The 17,637-nt window shown below is 58.5% G+C and overlaps 1 protein-coding gene across 3 annotated transcripts; it reads left to right on the forward strand.

Moving 5' to 3' along the window:
- Positions 1-621: 621 nt before the first annotated feature.
- SIDT2 (SID1 transmembrane family member 2) lies at positions 622-16,770 on the forward strand. Of its 3 annotated transcripts, none has more exons than XR_008200662.1 (27): positions 622-1,324; positions 3,114-3,235; positions 3,539-3,703; positions 3,802-3,847; positions 4,264-4,365; positions 4,463-4,546; positions 5,287-5,386; positions 5,581-5,646; positions 6,561-6,654; positions 6,972-7,024; positions 7,371-7,382; positions 7,742-7,813; positions 7,944-8,024; positions 9,056-9,162; positions 9,463-9,536; positions 9,624-9,690; positions 10,223-10,296; positions 10,444-10,567; positions 10,796-10,913; positions 11,716-11,889; positions 12,075-12,183; positions 12,414-12,490; positions 12,670-12,716; positions 12,983-13,088; positions 13,811-13,921; positions 15,172-15,285; positions 15,361-16,770. XR_008200662.1 is itself a non-coding variant. In XM_052653354.1 (27 exons), the coding sequence occupies exons 1-27, from the start codon at positions 1,142-1,144 to the stop codon at positions 15,421-15,423; spliced, it is 2,508 nt and encodes an 835-aa protein (XP_052509314.1). In that variant the 5' UTR covers positions 622-1,141; the 3' UTR covers positions 15,424-16,770. The 3 variants fall into 3 exon arrangements, 2 of the variants coding, with proteins under 2 accessions (XP_052509314.1, XP_052509315.1); XM_052653354.1 differs by having other exon boundaries at positions 11,716-11,852; XM_052653355.1 differs by lacking the exon at positions 7,371-7,382 and having other exon boundaries at positions 11,716-11,852.
- Positions 16,771-17,637: the final 867 nt, after the last annotated feature.

The raw sequence follows: 17,637 nt of genomic DNA on the forward strand, positions 1-17,637 counted from the left end.
ACTCTTTAAGTTTCTTAAGACGGCGTGCAAAAATAATTTGTAGAAGGGTTTCACCAATTTACAAAGTCACTATCTTTCAATGAACTTTGTAGCTGCCTCATCAGAGACAAAGGCAAACTTTGAAGGCATCCTTGAAGCTATGTGGCCGCTTCAGGGAGGCGAGAGGGTTCCTCTGGCGGTTCTGTCTGGGCTCCCCCTGCGCGGGCAGTTTCCTAGTTCTTAGAAATTTTTCTTTTCTTAGGATCGTTGGGAGGAAAAAAAAAAGGCCCAGGAGTGTTAGAGGTAGTGTTAGAGGTAATGGGAGCGTTGAAGGGGTGAGGGTAATCGTTATGTTTGAGAAAGAGAATTTGTCAACGAGAATCCAATTCTTGGAGATCCTTCACGGAGCCATCCATCTAATCCAAAGTGACCTTTCAGAGACGGGAAAGATAATGAAAGAGGAGGCGGCAACAGGATAGGAGTGGGAGAAGGCCTCCAGCTGGAAAGCGGCGGCCCCTTTAAGACCCAATTCGAGCCCTGGCCCTTTAAATCCGTGTCAGTTTCCCCTGACGTCAGCGGGCGGGCCGGCAGTCCTGCTGTTTACCGCCCCGCGGCGTCGCTCACTCCCTGGAGTTCTGAGCGCCGAAGCCGCCGCGTCTGCCCGCCCTTAAAGGGCCGGCGCCCGAAAGAACTGGCGGCGCCGCGCGGCGTCGGGTCGCTACCTCCTGTCACGCCCCTCACCCTCAGACTCTCCGCCCCTTCGCGGCTGGCTCGGCCACCGGCTTCCTCTCCCTCCCTCGCTCCCCCTTTTCCCCGGCGGCGTCTCCAGGCTCCCAGCAACCAGCCGCCTCCCGGCTGTCACATCCCCGGCGGGCGCCCACCGAGTCTCCCGGCCGTGTTCGGCCCCTGGCGAGCTGGGGCCCCTTCCTGAGGCCCGTCACCCTTCCCCCGGCCCTCCCGCCCCCAGCCGCCCCGTCCCCTCCCTGGTCCCTGAGAGCGCGACTGCGGCTCCAGGGAGGGGACGCTTCCTAATCTCAGGCCGGGGTTAAAGTTCTGGTCCTGGTGAGATGCTGGAAGCTGCGGCCCAAGCCCCAACCCGCCCTGGAGGTGTCCTGTCGCTTGCTGCCGCCGCTGCCGCTGCCACTGCCACCCTGCCGGGGCCATGTTCGCCCTGGGCTTGCCCTTCTTGGCTCTCTTGGTGGCCTCGGTCGAGAGCCATCTGGGAGTTCTGGGGCCTAAGAACGTCTCGCAGAAAGACGCGGAGTTTGAGCGCACCTACGTGGATGAGGTCAACAGCGAGCTGGTCAACATCTACACCTTCAACCACACCGTGACCCGCAACCGGGTGAGGGAAGGGGCTGGGCTCCGGGCTGGTGGCGAGTGGGGCGAGCCGGAACAGCGACCCCCCTGGGTTTTCCAGCGCCACACTGGACCCTCTGGCCAACAGTTTCCTCCTGCGCTGGGGATGTTTGTTCTGAAGCTACACCTAGACGGGCTTCTGAAGTTGCCTCATTCCCCGCTTCTCTTTTCCATCACTTCCTTTCCATCAGCGGTAGTCTGAGCAGGACTGGCCTTGCTCGCTACCCAACACTCAGAATCTTGACAGTGCTGTGGGTCTGGGAGCAAGGAAGCAGGCTTGCTACTGGGCTTGGCCCAGAAAACCCCAGGAGGATGAGACTGGCCCAAGCTGAAAGGCTCTGCCCAGGGCTTGGGGGTTGCTTATGGCTGAGACTCCCTGGGGAAATGAATGCAGGCCTTTCCAGGCTGCTCTAACTGCTGGGACCTTCCCAGCCCTCATCCTCTCTTAGAAAGCCAGATGGCCTTGTAAGTTGAAGGTGGTGGGGATACAGCCAACCCCAGGGTGGGTGGGGAGGGGAGAGGGAGTTTGCCTACCGTGGAGAAGCTTCCCCACTCTGATTGCTCTTTCACTTCCTCCCCACCTGTGAGCTGAGCACCGGGCACAGCCGGGTCTGGGAAGTTCAGACCCAAGGTGGGGCTGAAATTGAGAGAACTCTTGCCCCAGCCTGGCTAATGGTCTCCGACTCAGCTCTCACCAGGACTGGATTTACTAAGAAATAGTGGAGTTCAGAATGGGAATCTGATTTTTTTTTCTCTGGAATAGGGAGGTATTAGGTTCCGATGGCAGGCCAGGATCAGCCTTCAGTGCTTGTTCTCTGAAGTTTGATCTCATCCAGCTTAGAGTCCTGCCTCTGTTTGCCCCTATATATGAGGTTACCCCTATGTGGAGTTACCCTGAGGGCTGTGGCCTCTACCCCTCAGGGGAGTGCTGCCCTGAGTTTGGGTTTCAGCAGCCCAATAACAAGCATTCCCAAGATTAATTTAATTTTATTCTTTTTCTTTAAGCTCTGAGTGTCCTATATCCTTCCCTTCATAGTGCCAAGAGTGGCAGTGTCTCCATTTTATAGAGGGGGTAAGGTGAGGCTCAGAGATGTGAAGTGACTTTTCCACAGCCCTGACCTTTGGTCGGAGCTGAGGATAGAAGTTGGCCTTCTTGGCTTTCAACAAGTCCTGTTTCCCCACTGCCCTGTGTGTGGCCTCTGGCCACCAGATGAATTGTGGAATAGCAGCTTTCCTGACTCACAAGGAAGGAGGCTGCAGAGCACTCTTGCTCTCCTGTGTCCCTCCGTATGCACATATGTGTGTACATGCATGTGCATGCGGGCACATGTGCACACCGTGAACTTTTACAGAAGTGGGGTGTCCTGGGGGATACCCCAGGTCTTCATTGTGATTCCTGTCCTCTCTTCTAAGCCCCTCCTGGACGCTGGGGGCTGCTCTGGCAGAAGCTGTGTGTGTCTGTGTGTGTGTGTGTGTGTGTCTGTGTGTGTCTGTGTGTGTCTGTGTCTGTGTCTGTGTCTGTGTGTGTCTGTGTCTGTGTCTGTGTCTGTGTGTGGACGGTAGCCCGCCAGGCTCCTCTGTCCATGGGATTCTCCAGGCAAGAGCACTGGAGTGGGCTGCCATTAGATGTCTCCCCAGCCCAACCCGGATGGGAGAGCTCAGAGTGGTCTGTGGAGCGAGGGCAGAGCTCACGGTCTCTGGAGCCATGAGTTCCCCATGAAAGAATTAGAGCCACCACAGGCTTGACCAAGGGCCATGTCCATGTCCCCCTGTAGACGGAAGGTGTGAGAGTGTCCGTGAATGTCCTGAACAAGCAGAAGGGTGCTCCTTTGCTGTTTGTGGTCCGCCAGAAGGAGGCGGTGGTGTCCTTCCAGGTGCCCCTGATCCTCCGAGGGATGTGAGTAGGACCTGGGCGGCTGGGGGGTGGGGGTGGGTCTTCTGAGGCCAGGCCTTGATCAGAACCTCACCCAGACCCTTGTCCAGGGCCTCTGACCACCCCGGCACCCCTCTGTTTCTCCTCCCAATCCCCTAAGACAGAAGGCTGGTCAACAGCAAGAGAGCCAAGCCAGCCGACTGGGAGCTTGTCAGCCTCGCGGGGGTGGGGTGGGGAGGTGGTGGGACCAGGGTGGAGGAATCGAGGGCCCTGGTCCCCTGGAGCGGCAGGACCACAGTCACGTCCTGACTCTGCCTCGGGCCATAGGTTCCAGCGCAAGTACCTCTACCAAAAGGTGGAGCGAACGCTGTGTCAGCCCCCCACCAAGAATGAGTCCGAGGTCCAGTTCTTCTACGTGGATGTGTCCACCCTGTCACCAATTAACACCACATACCAGCTCCGCGTCAGCCGAATGGACGACTTCGTGCTCAGGTCTGCAGGGGAGAGGGAGGGGGCATGCGGGACTGTCCTTCCCAAGCTCTGGGAGTGATGGTGCTGGGGTGGGGGGTCGGCTCTTCTCTGCCCCACAGGACCGGGGAGCCATTCAGCTTCAACACCACGGCAGCGCAGCCCCAGGTAAGGCCTCCCTGTCTACTGCCTCTCAGGGGGAGAAATGGGGAGGCTTGAACTTGGGGGTGGGGGTGGCCAGCAGTCTTTGCCAGGAGTTTCAGGTTGGCTGTACTCTCCATGGAGAATTCTATAGAGACGGAAGCCCTGGCTCCAAGGTGGTGGGGAACAGACGGCCTGGAAAGTGCAGAGACATGGGCTTGGATGGCCATCTCTTCTACTTGCCTCTTGGGCGTGGTCCTGCATGCCCAGCTGAGGTTGAGGGAAGCAGTGTGTGGGAAATGGGGCTGCTGCTTGTGGTCAGAGCCTCTCTCTGCAGAGAGTCTCCACTGCCTGACCCTGGGAGGATTCACACCCTTCCCTTTAGAGGGGCAGAGAAAGCATCCTCACGGGATGGGGCTCTCCCTCCTTCCCTGTGCCCTCAGTACTTCAAGTATGAGTTCCCGGAAGGAGTGGACTCGGTCATCGTCAAGGTGGCCTCCAACACGGCCTTCCCTTGCTCGGTGATCTCCATCCAGGATGTGCTGGTGAGTCAGCGGCCCGCCAGTGGTGCGCCGGGCTGCTGAAGAGAGGGGACAGGGCCCAGGACCCTGTCCATCTGTCTCCGCCCTCCTCCCCCTGCAGTGTCCTGTGTATGACCTAGACAACAACGTAGCCTTCATCGGCATGTATCAGACGATGACCAAGAAGGCAGCCATCACCGTGCAGGTAGGAAATGCATGTGGCCCCATGGGGGATGCGGCCAGGTGATTAGCCTTCCTCAACCGTGCTGCTTTGCCCCTGCCCCATTCCTAACCTGCCTTAGGGCTGAGTCTTGGTGTGCCAGTCCCCAAGACTTTGGGTCCCCTGGTATTTACAAGCATTGAATCTCAATCCCAGTTGCCTCTGGGGACAGGAAAGAGCAGAGTATCCTTTATGGCTATCATGTCTGCCCCATTCCCTACAACTGGCTGGTGATGAGGGCTGCTCTTGGCAAAGGCTAGAACCTGTGCTGGAGCCAGGGAGAGGGAGGCAGATGTTCACCTCATGACATCCAGCTGTGCAGCTGGTGGAGGCACCATGACCCCTCCACTTTTCCTTCTGACTGATGCTTAAACTGCAGCAGGGCCCCCACGGCTTCCACGGTGGTGGGCCTACCCACATTTGCTCACCTGGCAATAATGGAGGTGCAGGGTTTGGGCTCTGAAGTCAGATGATCCTGGCTGTACCACTTACTGGCAGTGTGACTCCAAGCTCACATCCAACAGGGATGACGATAGTACCTACTTGTGAGGATCTTCGTGAGGATTAATTAAAATAATATATATGCCAAGTGTTTAGCATAGTGTCTGTTCAGAAGAGGGTGGGGATGGTGATGACAAATGGTGCTGGTGATGTGAAGACAGCAGTCTCATCATACCACCACCGTCATCACCACCGTCACCATCATCACCGTCATCATCCTGCAGCGTAAGGACTTCCCCAGCAACAGCTTTTACGTGGTGGTGGTGGTGAAAACTGAAGACCAGGCCTGTGGGGGCTCCCTGCCTTTCTACCCCTTTATAGAAGGTACATTTTGTGCCCTGGGCCTGGCTGGGGGTGGAGAGGGCTTGGACTCTTCCTGGGAGGTAGAAGAGCCTGCATGGCTGGTGGATCTGATGGGATCTAGGTTTTTGGCCCTAGACTCGTCCAGGCCTGATCCCACCAACTCTACCCAAGCTCCAGGCAGACACTTATTTGCCATTTTGCCATTTTACTTCCAGATGAACCGGTCGATCAAGGGCACCGCCAGAAAACCCTGTCCGTGCTGGTCTCGAGAGCAGTCACGTGTGAGTGTGGGTGGCTGAGTGGGGATGGTCTGGCTTCTGGCTCCTCTTTCAGGCCTGGAGTAGGGAGTGTTTTCTGAATGGGACGGATGAGGAGGGCCTACCCGAGCAGGCTGACAGGGTAGGAAGGAGGAGTGTTCTTGGCAGACTTCATGATGGGAGCGCGGCGAGTGCCAGCGTAACGCACTTCGGAGCATCCATGAGTGAAGAGACTGCGGGACTAAGTTCTAGATCTGTGCCTGCCTTAATAGGCAGGGTAATCTCACTGAGCCTCAGTTTCCCCATCTCTATAATAGGAGTACTAGAAATCTGTTAGTCTCTGTTAGTCTCACTAAGTCGGTTCAGCAAAACTGGTCAGTCCTACAAAATTGGTAGGAAACTTCCTGGCCCTTTAGTCAGGCTCAAAAAATATTTACTGAGTGATTGAATAGAGCCCTTTGTAAAGTGGAACGTATAAGGTGAACATAAAAGATTGTGACGGGAGGGGAAAGCAGCTGCCTCACCACGCAGAGTCCTTCCTCAGCACGTTGTCTCAAGCCCCTTCTGCGGGCCCAGTGCTCCACCTGTGGTCCTTGGGGCACCGCTGCCTAGAGCCCGCTGCCCTGTATGGTGCCGAGGGCTGTGAAGAGCCCAGGATGGTCTCTGTGGGAGGTCAGGGCGGAGAAGGCCTCCTAGGGGATGTAGCGCCTCAGCTGTGCTTTGAAGATTAAGTCAAGAAGAAAGAACTAGAACAGAAAGTTCTAGCAGAGGGAGGTACTTGAGCAGACAGGAACCACGTTGAGTCTGGTGTATTGTCTGCACTGGCTGGGCCATTCCACCGAGGGGAGATGTGGGCGAGATGAGGCTGGGCCCGTGTGCGGTGACGGGCAGGCTTGGAAAGCGTTGGTCTGTTTCCCTGCCCACTCCTCTCCCCACAGCGGAGGCCTACGTTGGCGGTATGCTCTTCTGCCTGGGCATATTTCTCTCCTTCTATCTGCTTACCGTGCTCCTGGCCTGTTGGGAAAACTGGAGGTACAGTGGAACAGCTGCACCCTCCCTTGCTCCAGGGAAATGGCCTGGGCAGATCTGAGTGCCCTCCATGGGGCAGATGAAGGCGAGTCCCTGTGAGGGTCTCAGGTCCCTGGGCCTCTCCTCTGGAGACCAACCCCTCCCCCTCAGTCTTCTTCCCCAGCAGGGAGACCCCGCATTGCTTCCAGCCTGGGAGGACCCCTGGGGTCATGGAGGGAGGCCAGGGCTGTGGGATGGAGAGGGTGGAAGGCGGGCCGGCCCAGCAGAGGACGGCGCCTCCTCCTGCCCTTCTGGTTTGCCTCTGGATTCTGTCCCCGCAGGCAGAGGAAGAAGAGCCTTCTGGTGGCCGTGGACCGAGCCTGCCCAGAAAGCGGTACCTGCAGAGGGTCTGGGTGGGGAGGGCTGTCTGCTTTGTGGCGTGGAGGGGATAGCGGTGGATGGTGCCCGTGGGGGCTGGAGGAGGCAGGGGCTTTGGGATGCTCAGGTAGGGAGTAACAGCGCAGGTGGGAACGGGGCTGGGACGGAGCGCCTCTTGGTCTCTAACACACCCATTTTAACGGCCATCACTTGATTCACGCCATGCCTGGGTTTGCGTACCTAGCCTGCCGCTTCAGATGACGCAGCTCACCTTGTCTGGGATTATTAACCTTTCGTTCTCTTTCCCTTTCTTCTGTCCCGCTCTGTCTATCTTCCCTCCTGCTTGGGACCTTCTCTCTCAGCTTCTCTTCTTGGTAAGCTCCAGGCGCTGTGGGCAGAGGAGCTGGCATCCAGAGTGGGTGGGAAAGGGAAGTTTTTCAGGGGGCTCTGTGTGGGACCCAGGCCGGCGATGCGGGTCTGTCCTTGCTGCTGGTAACTTAGATGGTCAGTTCGTTGACATTGCAGTCTCTAGGGAGGACAGAGGGGGTGAATGTTTCTACTGGGGCAGGTGGTGGTGGGAGGGCACTGTGTTTGCTGGAACGATAGCTGCTTGTTCTTTGCTGCCACCATGGTCCTCAGCATCTCTCTTCTCTGGAGTCTTCCTGCCCTCTCCTCCCTGGCTTTCAGCCTCTCTCTGCTGCCAAGGCTAAAGGTCCCTGACTTCTCCCTGCAGGTCACCCTCGGGTCCTGGCCGACTCCTTTCCTGGCACCTCCCCCTATGACGGCTACAACTACGGCTCCTTTGGTAGGTGTCAGCGCCCAAGCTTGCTGGTCACCACCTCCAGTGGCCTCCTCAGCAGCCCCTGGGGTTGGGTCCAGGGCCACCTGCCCTGAGGTCTCTTCTACCGGCCTCACCACTTACGATTCCCCTGCAGAGAATGGTTCTGGCTCCACCGGCTCCACCGACGGTCTGGTTGACAGCGCGGGCCCCGGGGACCTATCCTACAATTACCCGGGTGAGTGGGCCAAGCAGGGGAGGGCTGTGTGATTCGGGCTGGTGCTAGCTGCTGTTGCCTCTTCTGCCAGCTGCTGGAACCAGGGAAGGGCTTGCTGTCTCCCTGCCTCCTCCTCCCTCATCCCTTCCTCCTTGGCCCCCGCTTCCCCGCTAACTTTCCCTTTCCTTTGAAGGGCACGACCAGTTCAAGCGACGCCTCCCCTTTGGCCAGATGCGGCAGCTGTGCATTGCCATGGGTAGATGTGGGGAGGTTGGGCACCTCTGCCAATCAGCTCCTGCTGGGGCGGTTGACTGGAGCCAGGAGGGTCAAGGACCAGAAAGATGCTTTGTGCATGGCTTGCCCGTCTAATGCCGATAATTGCTAGCTCGTGTGTCTTTTGAAATAGGCAGGCACTGGCCCCTGATGCTGGGGGGGCTGGCACCCCCGCCATCCCCAGGCCAGATGTTGGTCAGCTGTTATGTTTCCCAGCACCTCTCTTGCTGGCCTGCTGGGGCTTGTGGGCAAGGGTGTGACGTCCCAGCCTCTGGGGACTTTGGTCAGCAAGGCTGTGGGAGGAAGCTTCTGATGACGTGGGAAAAGAACAGGATGAAGTGGCCGGTGCTTCTTAGAGGCGGCCTGTCACCCTTGCCTGCACCCCAGGGCCCACTGGGTCTTTTCCCAGCGGGGGCCACGGCAGTGTCTTCTCAGAACCCACACGACTGGGCATCTTCTCGTCAGCATGACTTCTGCTGATTCAGTCCTGCTGCTCGTGTCTGGGGCCTGAGGTCTGCTCAGTGTCCTGGGCTGGAAGCCCTAGCCCAGTGAGGGGCAGGGCTTGCGCGGTCCCTGCCAGGTGGACTGTTTGCAGAGACCGTCCTGGCTTCCCTCCAGGACTCGGGAGCCCCTCATGCCTCCTCCCCAGGCCTGAGCCCACCTCCTCCCCGACTCTGAGCCCACAGTTTGCCTTGTCCCACCAGCTAGAAATTGTGACAACTGCTGCAGACTTTGGGTTCACTGCCCACCTGGTAACCCTTCCCCACTTTCTTCCCCAGACCCTGCGGGCACTCGACCACGACTGGACTCCATGAGCTCCGTGGAGGAAGATGACTACGACACTCTGGCCGACATTGATTCAGACAAGAACGTCATTCGCACTAAGGTGTGAGCCCAGGAGGGCTGGCCCTGGTTAACAAGGAAGCGAGACTCTATGTTCAGCCCTGCATAGGCCCCCTGCCCCTACCGCCCCCGGCCTGTGGCATGTTAGGAAAGCAAAGCTCCGTTAGGGCAGCATGGCTTCTGGAGGAACTGACTCGGCTCCCAGGCCTCTGGATCATCCGAAACCCTGCCCACCAGCACCCTGGCCAGTGGGAGGGAGGCCCCCCTTGTCCTCCTCTACCAGGGCAAGAGGGCCTTCCAGGGCGGTGGGGCAGGGGGCTCACTCCAGCTTCTCCCCACGTAGCAATACCTCTATGTGGCTGACCTGGCGCGCAAGGACAAACGTGTCCTGCGGAAGAAGTACCAGATCTACTTCTGGTGAGCGGGTGGGGCGGGACAGGGTGGTGGGGTCTCGGGTTCTCTTTCTGGCGGCTGCCAGCTCACCAGTGCTCTCCCACTCCTCAGGAACATCGCCACCATTGCCGTCTTTTACGCACTTCCTGTGGTACAGCTGGTGATCACCTACCAGACGGTGAGCGGGCGGGGCCCATGCTAAGAGCCTCTGAGCAGCTGCCACAGACTCTGGGGCGTTGCCCAGGCAGAGCCTCCCAGCCTGAGGCTCTGGAGCAAGCCCAGGTCCTAGGGTTGCAGTCCCAGCTCTGCCTTACCAGCTGGGTGGCCTTGAGCAAGTCCTTCAACCTCCCTGAGCCTCAGTCGGTTCATCGGCCAAATGGGGAGCAGCATGCTAGTCCTGATGGCACCTCCCCCAGTTTGTGGGGATTTTATGAAACGGAAGTGGCGAGAAAGTCAGTCTCAGTTTCCCTTCCCTCTTCTCTATGCCGTGAGGCAAGAACCTGTCATGGTGATGCCTCGAGAGTTTTCAGCCACACCTAGCGAGGAGGGCAGTGACCGTGCTAGAAGTAGGGCTCGCTGGTGGTGTGTGCACACGCGTGCTGGCCGAGGTGGCACCCCTCATCCGTTGGAGAACCAGACGGGTGGTGCCCAGGCTGTGGCCTGAGTTAGGAGCTCCCCCTCACCCCACCCTGTCCCCACTCCCACTGCAGGTGGTGAATGTCACAGGGAACCAGGACATCTGCTACTACAACTTCCTCTGTGCCCACCCGTTGGGCAACCTCAGGTGGGAATCGTCTTGCGAGACCCCCTTTTCCCGTCTCTCGGTGAACCAGTGCAAGGGGCCGGGGCTCTCTGAATGCCCACCTCTTGGGTAGGGAAGGGGCCCAGGGTCTGAGGTCGAGACAGTGTGCCCCGTGTCCGCCCCTTCCAGCGCCTTCAACAACATCCTCAGCAACCTGGGGTACATCCTGCTGGGGCTGCTCTTCCTGCTCATCATCTTGCAACGGGAGATCAACCACAACCGGGCCCTGCTGCGCAACGACCTCTGTGCCCTGGTGAGCAGCGCGCCCGCCCCGCCTGCCTAGGCCTCACTCCAGACCCTTGCTAGCAGGCATGGCCCTGCCCAACCCAGCCCTGCCCATCAAAGCCCAGCCCTTCCTAAATCACTCTATCCCCGGCCCATTCCTCTCTCGTGATCTCCCTCTTCAGGGCCCCTTCTTTCCTCCTTTCCCACCTCACTACCTCACCTTCTCTCTTTCCTTTCCCTTCTCCCTCCCCGACAGGAATGTGGGATCCCCAAACACTTTGGCCTCTTCTATGCCATGGGCACGGCCCTGATGATGGAGGGGCTGCTTAGCGCTTGCTATCACGTCTGCCCCAACTACACCAATTTCCAGTTTGGTGAGTGGGGCCTCCCTGTTCGCTGGCTGAACCTAGAACAGGGACCTGCCTGACTTTGCCCTCCCCACTCACCTGCAAGGATTGAGATCCCCAAGATGCAGCTGTGTGGGAGACTCCAGGGCTGGAGGACTTGCGTGAACCTACACCTTGTTGTTGTTGCTTAGTTACTAAATCTTGTCCGGCTCTGCAACCCCATGGACTGCAGCACGCCAGGCTTCCCTGTCCTTCACTATCTCCTGGAGTTTTCTCAAAACTCATGTCCATTGAGTTGGTGATGCCATCCAACCATCTCATCCTCTGTCACCCCCTTCTCCTTCTGCCTTCAATCTTTCCTGGCATCAGGATCTTTTCCAATGAGTTAGTCGGCTCTTTGCATCTGGTGGCCAAAAGTATTAGCACTTTGGCTTCAGCATCAGTCCTTCCAGAGAATATTCAGGGTTGATTTCCTTTAGGATTGACTGGTTTGATCTCCTTGCAGCTTAGCTTGTAGAAAATAGGCGTCTGAGTGCCGTTTCATGCATCCGCCAAGTCTTTTCTATGGAAAAAAAAGATAACTAAGACACAGTTCCTAATCTCAGGGTGCTGGGACTGAGCTGTCCTTGTCATCAGGGGAGTTCAGACTGTGGGTGACAGCCACAGGGGCAGTAGTGTGGCGTGGCAGGACAGGCAGGCAGCCAGGGTTCAAGTGCCAGGCTGTCACCAGCTTGCTCCGTGGCCATGACGAGGTGTGGGGGCTGGGGTTCCATGCTGGGGCTCAGTGGAGGTTTCCGCAGCTCACGGCCACATCCGTCCCTCTGCCTAGACACGTCGTTCATGTACATGATTGCGGGGCTCTGCATGCTGAAGCTCTACCAGAAGCGGCACCCAGACATCAACGCCAGTGCCTACAGCGCCTACGCCTGCTTGGCCATCGTCATCTTCTTCTCCGTGCTGGGCGTGGTGAGGCCCCGGCCCACTTTGCTCACCCGGAGGACAGGTGCACGCATGTGCACACACCCCTGCCCACCACCCCTGCCAGAGAGATCCCTGCTCCTTCCCTAGCGTGCCCTCCCAGCCTGGCATGGCTGCCAGCCCAGCTCCTCCAGAAGAAGGGCAGGCCGGGGCGGAGGGAGGGGGCTTTCCCTGGCGCCTCCTCACCCCTGCCCTCGGGGGCCCCCTCAGGTCTTCGGCAAGGGGAACACAGCGTTCTGGATCGTCTTCTCAGTCATCCACATCACTGCCACCCTGCTGCTCAGCACACAGCTCTATTACATGGGTCGCTGGAAGCTGGGTGAGGGCTTGCCCAGGGCCTGCTGGGGTTGGGGGCCTCGGGGACCTGGCCTCACAGGAGACTTTGGGGCTCTGTCCTCTCACGGAGACCCCGGAAGAATCACTGGGCACAGAATTCATGAGGCCTTGGCACAGCTGTGCCTCCGAAGGCCCTGGGCCCTCTCTGCTGGCGCAGCGCAGGGCCTGGGACGAAAGGGCGCCTGGGCCTTTGAGCACCTTCCGTTCTTGCAGACTCGGGGATCTGCCGTCGCATCCTCCACGTGCTCTACACGGACTGCATCCGGCAGTGCAGCGGGCCTCTCTACGTGGTACCTGCCCAGCTCCTGGGTCCCCTCCTCTGTCTGCGCTCCTTTCTCCAGTCGGGGGTGGGGGGTAGGCAGAGCGAAGCTGGCTGCTGGGGTGGGGTGGGGTGGCGTGGGGGCCGCTGACTCGGGCCTCCCGCCCCTTCTCGCCGGTCTCTCAGCCCCGTGTCTCTGCTTCCCTCCAGGACCGCATGGTGCTGCTGGTCATGGGCAACATCATCAACTGGTCGCTGTGAGTCCAGCCATCACCTGCGTCCCCGGGCGGGGTGGGCAGCTGTGGACTTGGCCAGCCGCTGGCTCCTTTGGGGGCTGTGGACAAATATGGGCACGAGAAACGGGGGCCTGGGAGACAGGTGTTGGCCCCTGGGGTTCCATCTTCTGTGGGCCTCTGAACCCCACCCCACATCTTTATAAAACACAGGGTGGGGGTGGGAAGGGAAGCCCCTTCCTTGCTCTTGGCTGTCCCCTGCTTCACCAGCTGGCCCTCTCTCCTGCCAGGGCGGCCTATGGGCTCATCATGCGTCCCAACGATTTTGCCTCCTACCTGTTGGCCATTGGCATCTGCAACCTGCTTCTTTACTTTGCCTTCTACATTATTATGAAGGTGAGTGGGGAAGGCTGAGCCTCCTCGGCCAGCCCGGCCAGCGCTCTGCTTTGAAGGGAGGGACATGGACACAGCCTGCCTGGGGCAGCACCAGGAGGGAAGGGGAATCTTTCTGTCCGTCTCCATCTGCCCCTCTCCATCCACTGAGTTTTGAGGAGGGGAGAGGCTAGTTTCTTCCACTACTCCCCGGAAGCCTGCCACATCCTGACCTGTTTCCTGAGCCCCTTCTGTAGTCTCAGTATGGCTCACGGAACTGGTAGCACTTCAGGACACACCTGGCAAGAGTCCCGTCCTGCACAGAAAAGGTTGAGGAGGTGGGCTCGCTGAGACTGTGGTGGGCTTGGGTCTGGAGGGCCACGGGTTTCCACAGGGCCCTAGTGCCTTCCAGTGTGAGAGGAGGACCCAGCTGTACCCCACAGCAGACAGGGGCACACAGAGTCCCAGCCAGGGTGGACCTCAGGGGTGAGGACACCTGGCTGCCAGTGTGGGGACAGGTGAGGCTCTGGGGTGATGGGATGGATCTGAGAAGGCTTCCTAAAGTGTCCCTCCTGAATGCCTGGGAAGCGGCTTGAAGGGCAGGCAGGAAGTGGGGCGGGGCCTCAGGCCGGTCTCCCACCCCCCTCCCCCAACTCGGGTGCTCCCGGGGTGAGGCGGGGCCTCAGGCTGGTTGTGCTCCCCCAGTGGGGTGGGGCCTCAGGCCGGTCTCCCCCATCTTCCCTTAGCTCCGGAGCGGGGAAAGGATCAAGCTCATTCCCCTGCTCTGCATCGTCTGCACCTCGGTGGTCTGGGGCTTTGCCCTCTTCTTCTTCTTCCAGGGACTCAGCACCTGGCAGGTGAGTAGTTCTCCTGCTACAGGCTCATTGTGAGCCCACACACAGGTCTCTTTTCAAACCTGTTTGTGAGCATCGCCAGTGCTCTTTAATAGCCGCTTTCACGTTTAATCCTCCTGGCATTGACCATGTCAGTGGTGGAGGTATCCCCATTTTACTAACGCGGCAGCCGGGGCTCATACAGACAAGTGACCCGCCCAGGGTCACACAGCCAGTGGTGGCACCGCTGGGGTTTGAAGCCAGAGATGGCAGGTTCTTCCCTCTGCTCATAGGGCACCTGCTGTGATCAGAACTAAGTCTGGCAGGATCTCTGCTTTTGAAGCATTTTTATTTATTTATTTTTGGCTGCACAGCAGTTTGTGGGATTTTAGTTCCCTGACCAGGGATTGAACCCAGGTCCTAGGCAGTGAGTGTGCAGAGTCCTAACTACTAGACCACCAGGGAAGTCCCCTTTGAAACACTTAAAATCTAGTTCCAGGGACAGAAAGACTGTCAGTTCCTGGCTTTTCTCTGCAATATGATGCACAAGATGAAGGGTAACAGGGAGGACAAGTGAGGGGATGTGCAGGAGGCAGAGGGCAGAAAGACTTTTATGAGTTAGGAGGTCCAGGAAAGCTTCTTGGAGGAGGTGGACCTTGCTCTTGGCCTTAAAGACTCTGTGGCCCAGAGGCACCATGACTTGAGTAATGAGACAGAGGCAGCTTTGGGGTCAGTGATGCATTCACTTGGGAGCAAGTGGAGATGGTGAGCTCCTTGAGAACAGACCAGATCTTTCTTGGTCATCTCTGCAGTCTCCGTGTATGGCGCAGACAGCCCTCAGACACAGTCTAGCCAGTGTTGGTGGGAGAGAGATTGGGGAGAGAGCATGGAGGACCATGAGGCGCAGGTGATGGCTACTGTTGTCCTCGGGCAGGTTTGTCTGAGCTGAGTGTTTCACAGAGAAAGTGAGCTGGAAGACGCCCTGGAGGACTGATTGGTGCAGGGGGCGAGGTCTAAGTCAGGGAACTAGTTAGGAGCCTTTGGTGAGCTTCTAGCTCTGCAAGGTAATCAGGACCAGTGCCCTTAGGGAGAAGTTTGCAACTAAAGGTCAGTTCTTAGATGTGGGAGATAAGGCAAGGGGTGAGCCCGAAAGAGGGTGCTCTCTGGCCTGAGGCTGGGGCTGGCATCAGAGGTACCCTCCAGCAAATGGAAGTGGGTCTGGCTCGGCCTCAGCCGGGCGATGTCAGCAAACAGCTCTCCCTGTTCCTCTCCAGAAAACCCCCGCAGAGTCGCGGGAGCACAACCGGGACTGCATCCTCCTCGACTTCTTTGACGATCACGACATCTGGCACTTCCTCTCCTCCATCGCCATGTTTGGGTCATTCCTGGTAGGTGGAGGGACTGGAGAGGGGGCAGAGGGGGTCTCCCGTCCCGTTTGACTCCGCATCCGCCCCCCCCCCCAGGTGTTGCTGACGCTGGACGACGACCTGGACACGGTGCAGCGGGACAAGATCTACGTCTTCTAGGGGAGCTGGGCCCCCTTGCTTCTCTCATGGAGCCCCGAGCTCCTCTGCCTCACCTCCCGGAGGTTCCACAGTGCCAGGGGCCTGAGTCCCAGCCCTGCCGCCCAGTGCCAGGGGTGGTGGGACAGCGAGGTCCAGCCCAGGCTTGGGCCTGGGACAGTCACAGGGTGACCTTGAGCCTTGCTCCTGCCCTCTGCCAGGGATGAGGCCTGTGCCCCTTCAACCCTGAATGTTGGCCAAACTGCTGCTTTCTTCTCAGTGTTGGGGCCTTCCACGGGTCCCAGTCCATCAGCTGTCCAATTGTCGTTCTGCAGGAGGAAGGAGGGAAGCGTTGCCTGCCCATTTCATGGCTTGCATTCTGGCTGTCCTTCCCCTTCCCCCTTGGCCTGGACCCAAAGCCCACCCTTCTTGCCCGAGCTTCCACTCCAGGGCCCCCTGTCTGGGGCCCGATTGTCTGTCCTGCACCAGAGTTCACTCCACTTTTCCTGGGTCTGCGCCTGCCTGCCATCACTGCCCTCTCTGGTCAGCCAGGATGGATGCGGCTGTCGGATCTGGGGGGCAGACTGGCTGGTGCTGGGTTTTTGGTGCTAAGGCCTGCAAGGGATCCTGGACAGCGCTGCCGCCTCCCTCTGACCTGCGCTCAGGGCTGGTTTTTTAGCAATGAGGGACAAAGCCTGTAGCATGGGAGCTGCCTGTGATTGAAGAGCTGGATTTGGAGGTCTTCTCACGTGCCATCAGCCCCCAGACTGATGATGGCAACCAGGATTGGACGGAAGAAGCACCTCACTCCTTTCCTTTCGTCCTCTTTCCAGGCCCTTAGTCCTGCCAAGCCCCACTTGCGGGCCTTTCAGTGCCATTTGACACTGCCCAAGAATGTCCAGAGGCGAAGGAGGGGCACTACAGAGAGCACAGCTCCTCCACGGCCGCAGGAGCCCCAGTGCCTGTCTTAGGGGCTCAGGGAAGGGACATGCCCTTCCCCTCTGTGTCCCTGGTCCAGCCTCACTCTGGGACACAGGGCTGGCTTCTAAGTTTCCGTCCAGTCTTCAGCCAAGTTCTGTGTTACACACACACATGCACACGTATGAAACCTTGAGTTTACACTGAGTTGCCCCAACTCTGCTTCCCCTGGCCGCTCTTTCGCCCTACCTGGTCTGTTCCAGATGCCAAGGTTGGGGAGATCAAGTCGGGCCTCGGCCTTGGGGATGGGAACGTGTTTTATCCTCAACTTGTTTTTCTAGCTCTCCCTCGGGCTGGGCAGAGGCGGAGGGTCTGGATCTTTCTTCAGAGCTCCGTTTAATGTCTGTTTCCATGCTATGGTTGCATTTCTGTTTTCTATGAATGAGTTTGCATTCAATTAAAGAAACAACCAGATGCAGTCTTTGGGCCTGCCTCTGCTCCCTCTTTCTGGATGGAAATGTTGAGAACGAGGGCTGGGGCCAGGCTCCTCCATTTCCCAGATCTCCTGGTCTGCTTTTCTCTTCCAAGCCCCAGTCCTGTTGGGAATAGCAGCCCCTTGACAGCCTCATGTTTTTCTCTCCTGTGAGCAATGGCATCAATTCAGTCTATCTTTATCAGAGGCCTGCTCTGTGCCAGGCGCCGTGAGAGGAGAGGATCGTGTAGGGAGAAAACCATAGCTGTGCCATTTCACCTGGCAAATGGGGGCAGCCTCTGCCCACCTGGTTCCCAGCTGCCAGTCAGGCCAGCTTCACTTTCTTATCTGAGTCCCTCTCCGCTCAGCAGGCTGCAGGCACGGGGCAGTGCTCCCTCACCTGACTTGAATGGACAGGTGGTGCTTAGAGAACACGAGATGGAGTGGATGGCGGGGGAGGGGGCACCTTCGAGATGACCCTGGAAGGCTATTTAAATTTTGGCAGCCTAAGGAGGACAAGATGAGGGGCGGGCCGGGGCTGGGGCTGGGCGGGCTTTCGAGGAGGAACCTGGTGAATTAAGGACACAACTGAAAGTCTAGTGGGCTCCTCTTTAGCGGCTCCCTAGCTCCTGTCCCTGCTCTTTCCCGCAGATGCCACTGGGGGGCACTGTACTTCTGCACTGCTAGACTCGCGTCCCAAGCTGGTTGTGCAGGAAAGGCCTTTCCTAGTGGTGCCGGGTGGTGGGTGTGCAGTGTGTGGTGGAGTATTAGCTCCTCCCTGCCGGGCTGCCCAAGGATGGAGTGGTGCCACAGCAGGCAGTCCAGAGCCCCCACCGGGTGCCCCTTAC

Source organism: Budorcas taxicolor, chromosome 15, assembly GCF_023091745.1.
Source record: "Budorcas taxicolor isolate Tak-1 chromosome 15, Takin1.1, whole genome shotgun sequence".
Taxonomy (NCBI): Eukaryota; Metazoa; Chordata; class Mammalia; order Artiodactyla; family Bovidae; genus Budorcas; species Budorcas taxicolor.